The sequence below is a fragment of the Etheostoma cragini genome, chromosome 10 (genome assembly GCF_013103735.1).
Source record: "Etheostoma cragini isolate CJK2018 chromosome 10, CSU_Ecrag_1.0, whole genome shotgun sequence".
NCBI lineage: Eukaryota > Metazoa > Chordata > Actinopteri > Perciformes > Percidae > Etheostoma > Etheostoma cragini.
The window spans coordinates 8,551,560-8,562,803 of record NC_048416.1 but is presented as its reverse complement, the minus strand read 5'-3'; the positions used below and the strand labels follow the sequence as shown (position 1 = coordinate 8,562,803).

The following is an 11,244-nucleotide window of genomic DNA, read 5'->3' as shown; positions in this document are numbered from 1 at the left end:
GAAGTTTGGGGTCCCCTGCTGGAGCTGCTGCCCCCGCGACCCGATACCGGATAAGCGGTCGAAGATGGATGGATGATAAAACTAAAAACTGACACTAAAGACAAGCGACAAAAATGTCTAAAAAGTGGCAAAAGCCTAGAAAAAAAATGCAAAGAAATGTTGAACATTATTTCCTTTTTTTAGCTGGGAGGACAACACAAGGGTTAATGCCTGTTGCCCCCCCCACTGTAGAGTACCTCATACCGACCACACAGAATCTGCAGACCCTGAGTTCCACATAATTTTCTGCAGATTTAATAAAAATAAAAACAAAATATACTCACAATGTTAACACCAGCTTCACTCCAACGTAAACAGTCTGCTTAATTCTGCAGATTTTCATTCTGAACCACCGCCCAGACACCCAGAAATCTTCAAATTACCCTGACAGAGCCCCGGTGCAGCGGTAAAATAGCCTCAGAAAGGAACTTCTTTACGTTCAAAAGTTGTTTTAATCGTAAAACATAAAACTCAGACTGGACAGATAGTCTAGCTAGCTGTCTGGATTTACCCTGCGGAGATCTCAGGACCAGGTAACCATAGTCCTCAGAAATCCACCGTAGGTTATGACGCCAACACAAAGAAAGAGGAAGGTGACGGACATCCGGCTGAAAAGAGTGAAATCCAGCGGAATGTCCGGCGGCACCGGAGCAATCTGGGAAGTGGAACGTCATGGACATAGACTATCTACATGGTGACTGGACACCAGTCTTATAATTCCAATGAGAATATCAGGGAATTGTTTCAAATGTTTGTCTGACCCTGACGTTAACGTATATTTTTGTTGACAATGTGATATAGGTCTTAAATTTAATTAATAGTAGTCATAAAGAATGAAATTTGAATTGGTATTATAGAGGAAGACTGACAGCTCTAATCTCTGAAGGGATCCTTTCCATAACGTTGTCAGATACCTAGAATATTAATCTGAGCCTGTCAGTGGCTAAATGAGCGCTTTTTTAAAGATAAATACAAGCTGGACAATTAACTTAGATTGTAGCTTGTTTCACCACTGCTGACTGCAGCGATCTCTCTTAACACTGGACCAAGATTGTTCTTCTCATCAGTCACTTAGACACAAAAAAATAGGAACAATGTGTTAAAACATAATGTATGAATTAATAACCATTTATTTTCATCTATTCGGCCCAGTTTAATAGTCAACTCAAGTGTATACAATTTATGCAGTAGGGGTCCCTACTGTTTCAGCTAAGGTGCCCCTGGCCTAAAAGACGTTAAAGACCACTGATTTAAGACCTAGAACCAATCCCAATTCTTCAAAAAGAATTTAAGACTTTTTAAGGCCTACATTTTTGATTTTGAAATGTTAGACTTTTGTTGTAGAATTGTTTTTAAGACCCTGTGAAAACCCTGGAAAATGCTGCAGATCCATTTGGGTCTGCTCAGAAGGCTCGGTGTTATGAGTGAGTTTTGCATTCGTCTTTACTTTGTGCTTCCAGTCTAGCTCTGGGTGTTGCTCAGCGGGAATGGTTGGACCTGAGGATCCACAGAAGTGTTCCACGCTGGAGGCTGCCGGGACTGCCGTGTCTCTCCAAGTCTGAGCCCTGAACACTCACACACACACACACACACACACACACACACACACACACACACACACACACACACACACACACACACACACACACAATATCTAGTAAAAACATCAAGAACATTTTATTTTTGTAGTTTGGAAAGTGTCTATTTTTGCAATTAAGAATATCATACCTCTGGAGGTGACTTTTGAATCATGTAAAATTAATTTAAAAATATTTTCTAATAAAAGAATATTTGTTTTACCTCTTGTTGGCAAACATTTTTCTTCCCCCCCCCCCCCAAAAAAAAGAATTTCATCATCACTTCCAGGTAAAACATTTGTTCTGCACACACGTAATTTGTTATTTAATAGCTCTTTTTATCCAGAAAAAAAACTGCAGCTCAGTAGAAGTGTGTTTGTTGCAGCATTTGCTCCGCTAACGGTCCGCATTAGTTAAAGGGCTACTTCACCGATTAGCATTAAGCTTTGTAACAGTAGAAACCCGGTAGTGTTTTTGAATGGCCGTGCTTCCCTCCCTCCTGTCCCCCGGAGACTAGAGTTCTCTGTATTGTGTCTGGGGGAAAAAGCCTCTGATGATGCAAAACTCGTCATTTAGCGTCATAGTAATTAGTTTTACTATAATATTACTGAGTTCTTACACTACTTTTAGGCTCGCAAATTTATCTGCAGTCACCTCAACCATCGAATACAGCAGCAGGAAGCACTCACGTCTTTTTTTGTGTGAAGAAATGTTGGCAAATTAAAAAAAAATAAAAAATAAAAAATAAACGTTGTGAACGGTGAAATGTTGTGTTGTGTTGTGCAAGGAGTCAACATGCTGCAAATGGGTTACAGAAGATTGACTGAGGCGCAAACCCCGAAGTCTTCACTTTATACATTGAACTTCCCCCTTTCCTTCTCCATGGTTACCCCAAACAGCTGCACTATCGCAAAGCTCATTAAAGTTCTACTTGACATATGAAGAACCTAAAACAGTCAGGGATCTGGACGGAGGATTTCCAGCCCAGTTCTTCAAAGATAAATGTGAATGATGTAACCTTGGGTGTCTGGAGATAGCTGGGGAGGTTTGTGGCTCTGGTTATGAGCCAGTAACAAAGTTCAAAGATATTCAGCTTTAAATAGTTACATTTTCTAACAAGTTTTATGTATATTGTAGAAATAAAACACACTGGAGTTGACTTGTCACTTCACTGCCTCTCTATGTCTGTAACCGGTAGGCGTGGCTGGGGAGTGGACTCGTAGGGAAGCAAAGCAAGTGCATTCTGGGAGTTGTTGTCTTTCATACACATGAGCCAAAAATACATTTTCTGTCTTTTCTCGGTCTAGAAGGCACCAATTTCTGAAAGAATTTCACTTTTCTACTACTTAAATGACCCAATTCATTTAATACATTCATCATTCCAGCAGTGAAATATCCCTTTTAAATTTTCAATGTAGTATGCCGTTTAGCCATACAGGATTGCAAATGGAATAAAGTTGTAGCCAGATCAAAATAGGCATCTGTTGTAATCATCCAGCATAAAGAGTGAGAATCCAAGCAAAGAAAAGAAGGACAAGTGTTGGGTTTCAAAACATATATTTGTGCTTTGCCAATAAAAAAAGTACAGCTTACACCATTCCAACCTGTTACAAGTATACATCAAAAGAAGGCAACATCAGTATTATTTCCTGTATGATCCCTTTAAAAGTGCACTTCTGTGATATTTAAAATGATTCTAATTTGGAAATACGGGGGTTAAGTTTGTACACATCACCGTTCTCTGGAGAAAATTTGATAATGGAACAAAAAATGGCAATAGAAGAGGTTTAACAGCGTCAGTTACACAACACAGAAATCAGTAATGCTTTATTTTACAGGGGTCGGTATCATTTTTCTTTACCATTTCCTGGAAAGAACTGTGTAGTTAGGAAATGATTAAATTGTTCACTGTAAGAGCCAATTAGTGTCCTTAATATAAATAGGAACCAATCTTTGATTCCTCGGGTGCAACCCAGAAGCACTTACAGGTTTTTAAGCACACGCACACGCACACACCAACACCACAACACTACACAGGCATACATACAACTAGTGAAATGTCAAAAAAACCAACTAAGATCTGACAGAAATAAATGATGCCAAAAGCTTTAATTGATTACTATTAATTGGTACACAGTGTAGTCAGAGAGAAGCAGGTCAGCTGGTCATAGAAATGTGAATATTGTCTAAAGGCAAGCATACAGTGTAAACTATTGTATATAGAGAACAATGTTTCCAATAATCAATTCATTATTATTAATGAATAAGTTGAGTTTAAATGGAGCAGTTTTTTTCAGGAACATTACCATTTTCCCTGTAGTCAGTTTCAAATTAGCTAGTCCTTTCCAGGAAACTTTGTAGAAACTTCTCAGAAAATGATTTGGATAGTGCCCTTTAACCCAGAAATCAGTACCAGCCTTATCGGCCAAATTAAGAATTTGACCCTGGTATATATCCGTGATATACCATGTGATAAACGGTTAAGCACCAGAAACCCTGAATACTTCTATCACTGAATACAAGTCCTGCTGACCTGTTGTATCTCAAACTTTTCCTCTTTCACCATGATTGACAATAAATGAAAATGCTCAGACATAAGTCTGCTTATTGCCATAGTGCAAACAGTACTCCTAACACACTCATACAGCAGAGGGTTGTGGACAGAGATGGACCATCAGAACTATTCAGTAAGTACTCTACCCGAGACCAAGACCCATTATTGGGCAAAGGTTTCACTCCCAACGTCCAGCACATGAGGTTATAGATGTCCACCGATCGAATTGGAGCAGCCTGGACATTCCGCTTGAAGTCTGGATGAAAGTAAGTAAACGTAATTAGAGCTACATCTCAAATGAACATCCGGACCACACCACAAACAAGATACCATACTGAGAGAGAAGCGGGACATGTCATTTCTCCTGCACAGTTCACACTCCGTCTGCCACAGAACAACCAACCAAGACCCAGACCCACATGGGTTCTGTGCATGGAGGGCATACACCGTAAAAAATAATGGACGGAGCTTCAGGGTCTAAAAAGCGAAGCCAAGTGCCTTAGAGCTGCATTCTATCCAATTTCCAGCTGGGTGCAACTCCACTTGTAGCAAATAGAAAAAACATTTTCATAATGAGTATATGATCTCAATCGTTAGCTTAAAGTCTTTTTTTCTTTTTCAGTATGATGCTAAGTTATTAAATGATGGTCCTGTTTTGTTTAAAATAGACGATAAGGCAGAGGATGCTTTAGGACCTGTAAATCAGAAAAGAGGCTTAGCAATGCTAACCATGCTACTAATTTGTACATTAAAATAACCCTGAACTGTTTTTTGGGTGTTGTCTGTGTTTTCACTTAATCAAAGTTAATTGGAACACTTTGGTTTGCCTAAAAATGTGTTCAGTGTTCTTTAACACCATGCCAACCATGCTATCTAGCTAGTGCTATTGTTAGCTGGTAACTTAAGGTATGTCTGCTTTTCTGTACATGCAGATGAACTGCAGCATTACTCAGTGGTCCGCTCTTAACTGCCAGTAAAACTCCAGTGGGTGACTTGCTTCAAAAGAGTTGAAAACAACTTTCATGCTTTAGTGTTTAGCTTAGCTCCATTGCAACCCTAATCAACACTGGCTTGGCTGCAGCTCCGCCCTCTCATCAAGAAAATTCTCCCGACACAAGATGACATAGGTCAAACTGCCAAACGGTGTAGTCACTGCTTCTACGTCCATTATTTTTACTGTCTATGGTTCTGGGTCACATTTAGACTACAGGAACCCACTGTAGCATCTTTACACTGGCAGTAGCATTGTGTAGCAGGGTGTTTAAAAGTTTACAGGTATAAAGTAAGGCCCACATTGTACTGTTAAAATATAACTTTACCAGGTCCTGTCGCCAAGAAAAAGCCTCTCATGTCGAGGAACTCGTTGTCGTAACCATGCCAACCATTTTGCCAGGCTGAGGGTTCCCCAGAGTCATTTTTCCAGTATGGGAGATTTGCCTTGTTCTGGACACACACACACACACACACACACACACACACACACACACACACATTTTGACAAAAGATAGAACAAAGTATGCAGTAATGTTTCTGATGTTGCAGTCTTAATTTTTGATGGCTGCAACCATACCAATCCACATGTGATTCAGAATAACTTTAATGGTAACCTTCCACAGCCATGGCCGCGGGAACTAGGGGTGCGGAGGGTGCTGGAGCACCCCCTAACAAAAGGAAAAACAACTATAACCATAATTTAAAGACAAACATTTATTTTTAATAAATTGATTTTTGATATAAATCTAATACCTTTCATTAGAAAATGTGTAATGTAATACATTTTTAAATTTGGTAAGTAAGAGATAAACACAATTTGATTAGAATGAATCTGACGATGTTGCCAAGAGTGAGGCGCACTGCGTGCCTCTGACACTGATGAGTGAAGAGAGTTGTGGGAACTTTCCCGGCGGGTCAACGGTATAGACGTTTGCTAGCTATGGCACAAAAGGGCATTTTGGATTTCTTTATAAATCAACCAGAGGCTAAAAAGCCTAAAAGAGCGAAGGCAGAAAACTCAACAACTGTAACCGAAAGAAGTAGCAGCAGCATCTCTCCACACTCGCAGAGCAACCTGCTAGCAACAGACGACAAGGGAGCTAATGTTGTTAGCCTCGCTAGTAGGACCTCTCCACCTCCACACTCCCAGAGCAACCTGCTAGCAACAGACGACCAGGCAGCTAATGTTGTTAGCCAAGCTAGCAGCCCCTCTCCACCTCCACACTCCCAGAGCAACCTGCTAGCAACAGACAACCAGGCAGCTAATGTTGTTAGCCAAGCTAGCAGCCCCTCTCCACCTCCACACTCCCAGATCGACCTGCTAGCAACAGACGACCAGGCAGCTAATGCTGTTAGCCAAGCTAGCAGCAGCAGGGCGGGTGCGGAGGGAACTCAGTGCTGCAGCTTCGGGGTCACAGTTTTCCTGGTAGGCGTTTTGGACATGAGGATTTTTGTGTGTTTTTTGTGTTATGACTGCAACACAAGGTAAGAATGCAGGTTTATTATTATGCTGCCGTCGTGCAGTAAATCGGCATCAACTGTTCAGTAACAGTTCAACTGAAAGTTTAAACAAATTATTGGAGATAATTGTGTTTTTTGCATGCGTGTAAAGCCTTCTTATTGGAAAACCAGAATGAGGTTGCACCTATATTTAATTATCCTACCGTATTGTTATAAAATAATTAGACCCTGTTGGGCCATGTTGATACATACGGCCCAATATCTTTATGCCTTAAATTTCCTATTGCTGTGCTACAAAACCTTAAGGCTGCATTTCTCTATTTCAATGTTTGTGTCAGGACTGACTGACTTGCTTCACTTTCATTTGATTTAATATAATTCAGTGATGTGCTTAGTGGCTCTGTTTTTTTAACCTGTAGTAGGCCTATTCTGTGCCACTGTTGCAGCCGTGTGCCTATATATCCTGCATTACCCGTGACTAGTTGGTCCTGTCTTGTATCATGAACTTTATTCTTGTTTTTATGCTTGTGGAACGTGTAGCCTACATGTGTTCCAGTTTTATTATTGAAGCCTTAGTACTGTTTTGACACCACAAAGTGCCTTTGTTTTAGAAAAATAGTCTTTATCTTGACAGTAGGCCTATGGGTAAGAAAGACATTTATATTTGGTTAATTAACCAAATATAAATTGAAAATAATAGACCGGTCTATTATTTTCTGGTGTTTCCGGGTCAGTAGCCTATGGCAGGCTAACTATTGTCTTGGATATGCTATTTATAATGAATTGAATCACTATATAGTGAAATAATTTGTAATGGATGCAGTTTGGTGTGTGGTGGTTGACTTTGGCTAAAAACATCACTGGAAATTTGTAAGCACCCCCAATTCAAAATGTGTTTCTGCGGCTCTGGGCCCTTTGGTGCAAAGCTCCTGTACCATGGTTATAGATGACTGCATGTCAACATGTTTGTCATCACATCCGTGATAGATGGAGGGGATGAGATGCATTTGCGGAGTCTCGAAAAATGCAGCATTCGGCCTGTGCTCAAATCAGTTCCGAAAAGGTCCAGTTTAACTTGGAATGCGCGCATCTGTTCCACAAGGCCGATGACAGTTTTGTCTCTGCCTTGTAATCCCAAATTGAGATCATTCAGGTGTTTGAATATAATATCGCAGACATTGGCCATAAAGTTGTCGTCCAGTATGCGACTAAAGTGCGTTTCTGCCTTTTTTTGCTTGCTGCTGCTGCTGCTGCTGCGGAGGAGGAGGAGGAGGAGGAAAGTTATGATCTCCTCTCTGAGACCACAGATACGCTCCAGTGCTTTGCCTTTGGACAGCCACCTCACGTCACTATGCAAAATCAGTCTGTGGTGCTCAGCAGACATTTCTGACAGCCACATGCAGAATAAGCGGTGTTGGAGGCCTGATTTGGAGCGAATAAAATGAATTGTAGCCATTAGGCTGTCCATTGTCGTTTTGAGCGCTCCGCTTAGTCTTGCGCATAATACCGCCTGATGCACAATACAGTGTAATAAGATCAACTGAGGTCAACAGTGGACCAACTGTCAAAACCATTCACTTTCCCTGTCATGGTTGGAGCCCCATCTGTCACAAGCATGCACACACGCTTCATATCCAGACCATTTTCTAAAAAAAAAAAACGGAAATTTCCCCAAAGACTATATCGCCAGTTGTGTGTCCTTCTAACTGCAGTAGGCCGAGGGGCTCCTCTCGGAAGCACAACTGAACTGTATAGGTTTTGTTTGTGGACTCATGTACTGCTATAGACATAGCTTTCTTCAGGTCTCCTAAAAGCGTTTAATACACATCTGCAGCAAGAATTTAAACTCTACAACTGTTGGAAGTATCTGACGGGTATATTTTTTTTAGCAGATGCTAATTTATTTCATTTTATCGTCATTTATCACCTCATCCACAACAACCAGCATACAGTCCTTTACGGTTTTGGAGTCTGTGAATGGCCTTTTCTTTTTTGCCAATATCCAGGAAACACAAAGCAATGCTGCAGTAGCTTTCTCTTGGGCTGTGAATGAACGTACCATGGTAGTACTGCTCCGGTTGTAAGATGCAAATAAACTTTGTACTTTTGCAGCCCTCTCTTGAGATCCCTCAGGGAAATTGGTGCAAAAGGTCTGGTGTTTCTCAACGTGGTGCCTCTGCAGATTGTAATGTTTAAGTACTGCAACACACTCATTACAAATTAAACACATTGGTTTGGCGTTTGGATGTGGCGGTAAAATAAACAAGTATTTGTCAGTCCAGCCAGGTTTAAACTGAAGGTTTTCATTTTCAATTTTACGTTTCAATGTTGAGAAAGACATTGTGATAGTAGGCTAATCTAGGCTACTACCTGCACAGCACGCTCTGCATTGTTAGCGTGTTGCTAGTTTGGCGGGACCACTGGCTGGGCCACTCGGCGGTTGCTTCTGGGCCGCCAAATGAATAGCCCTGCCATAGACAGTTAAAGGTATTTACTGCATGATACCACCGCTGAGTTGCTTAGCAACTGAAGTGAAACAAACCGCTAAAGTGCTCTTTGAAAACAACGTAGCTAGCTAGTTTGCTAGCTAGACAATGTGGTAATTTGTAAGCTGTGCTTTCCCTACAGGCCAGGCTAATTATAATGTTTCTTTTTGTTTGTGACTAATTGTTATTTCCTGTGATGGCTGAAATCCTAATGTGTGAGCCGTTTGAGCTCTACAATCTTCTCAACCGGTGCAGCCGCGTGTCGAGGGTGGCCGAGATCAACTACCTCTGTGTGATTAGTAAGAGATGGCCTGTTAGCTTAGCTAGCTCAGCTGTAAAGGCTGGCGTCAATGGGACTACTTGCTATGAGTTGGATTTTGCTTCAGTGTTTGTCTTGAATTCAATTAAGTAACTTAGCTAATTGTACATTGTGTGTGTCTCTTTTCTAGATGTCTGTGAAACCCAGGATTACAGTCACATCATAACAGCTAAACCTGGCAAAATGGTACAGTTGTCATTGTAGCCACAGTGTTCTGAGTCCTGGCTGTTATAAAATGCTGTAGGGAATTCCTTTGGAAGTAGCTAGTTAGTACAGACATTAGCATTATCCCTCAGAGATTGTTAGACAGTTGTCCACTAAAACAGAAAGTAATTTACATTAAAAGCAGCTCACATTATAAGGGGAACTTCAGGCATAGTGCATGGAAATGCTACTGCCAACCTTTATATTTTTTTAATAAATGTACTTTATTTAATCAGGTGAGACCTGAGTTCAGAAAAAATAAATAAAAATAAATTTTAATGGAAATGACAGGAATATAATAGCAAAGCGTTTTAAATAAATGTTTACAGACAACATGGCATTACAAATTAAAGCATTCTAAAATACCACGGGCATATAAAGAAATAAAATACAAGCATATTTTCTAAAACAGTCACACCTAAAAATCCCTAGAACCTCAAACCCAATTAATATCTGTATCCATATGTGTCAAGTTTAAGCTACTCCGTGAATTAATTTAGTCAAATGGAACAAATATCTGAAGACTGCCCTTCCATTCTTTCATTCAACCTTTGTGCAAGAGATCCTTGAGGGGCAACCCTCATTTTACAAGGAGGTAAGTATAATGTCTTGTACACACTTAATTGTATGTTGGTGGCTGTTCAGGGTGGGGGCTTGTGTGTCTCTTTTTTTCTATATACATGTTTATAAAAGTTATTAAAACAACTTAAAAAGGAGTAACGGGAGCTATAATAAAATTGAATTTGTCTTAGTTTATTGTAAAGAACAGTGTTACTCTTTAAATGTGTGTGAATAGAGAAATAACATCAGAATGTATACATGTTTAGCATACAACAAAAACAGTATACAACTAATTATGTTAACCAGGTTTTTAGATTGCAGAAAGTAATACATTTGAATAAAATGTTAAGATTATATCTGTCGCACTAGAAATGTAGCGTCTAAAATTAGGAGTACTCCTAAAAGGTGTTAGATATCCATACAGCCTTTATTTGTGATTAGGAGACTTTATTTTGATGAGAATATGACATTTTTCTCCAAGTCATCTTGTTGTGATTCATTAGATGGATGTGTGCTCTGCATCAAAGTATTGAAGTGTAAAGATTGTTACAACAAACAAACTAACTAAAAGAACGCTTAGATTCCTAGTTCCTTAATTTGCCAGGATTATTTAGTTTCAGAGGGCACGCTCCTCCTGCCAGAGGCTGTGGAGATTGACAGTATGCAGTACGTGGTGGTCACAGAAAGTGATGCATTGCATGTTTCTTTGTTGTCTGGAGCAAACTAGCAGCTAGTTGGCATTAGCTTCAGACAAGGGCTCACTCCGGGCAAAATTAAACCTAATATGCAGTCACCAAAACACATTGTGTCTATCGCACAAGGAGTATTTGAAACATGCATAGTTTATGTCCATTTTAACTTGCTAGCGGTGTTTTCCTGCTTTTAGCTGGCAGTGCTGCATTTATTGGCAACAGTATTGTGTTACCCACATGCACAAACCACAAATGCATTACCACACATATGCATTATGACCAGAGATGGGAAGTAACGAAGTACAAATACTTCGTTACTGTACTCAAGTAGATTTTTCAGATATTTCTACTTTACTTT

The 11,244-nt window shown here is 40.1% G+C and overlaps 2 protein-coding genes across 5 annotated transcripts in view; one reads left to right on the top strand and one right to left on the bottom strand.

Annotated features, from left to right (window-relative positions):
- Positions 1-1,811, top strand: part of ccdc142 (coiled-coil domain containing 142) — a 27,940-nt gene extending 26,129 nt beyond the window's left edge. For all 4 annotated transcript variants that reach the window (XM_034882822.1, XM_034882823.1, XM_034882825.1 and 1 more), the window contains exon 18: positions 1,500-1,811. In XM_034882822.1, coding sequence (XP_034738713.1) covers positions 1,500-1,608 — 109 coding nt within the window. In that variant the 3' untranslated portion in view covers positions 1,609-1,811. The remainder of the gene's footprint in view (positions 1-1,499) is intronic.
- Positions 1,812-3,156: 1,345 nt separating this feature from the next.
- The window catches only part of enpp6 (ectonucleotide pyrophosphatase/phosphodiesterase 6), a 34,101-nt gene continuing 26,013 nt past the window's right edge, over positions 3,157-11,244 (bottom strand). Inside the window, exons 7-8 of the mRNA XM_034882850.1 lie at positions 5,490-5,613; positions 3,157-4,426 (exon numbers count right to left, since the gene is read on the bottom strand). Coding sequence (XP_034738741.1) covers positions 4,221-4,426; positions 5,490-5,613 — 330 coding nt within the window. The 3' untranslated portion in view covers positions 3,157-4,220. The remainder of the gene's footprint in view (positions 4,427-5,489; positions 5,614-11,244) is intronic.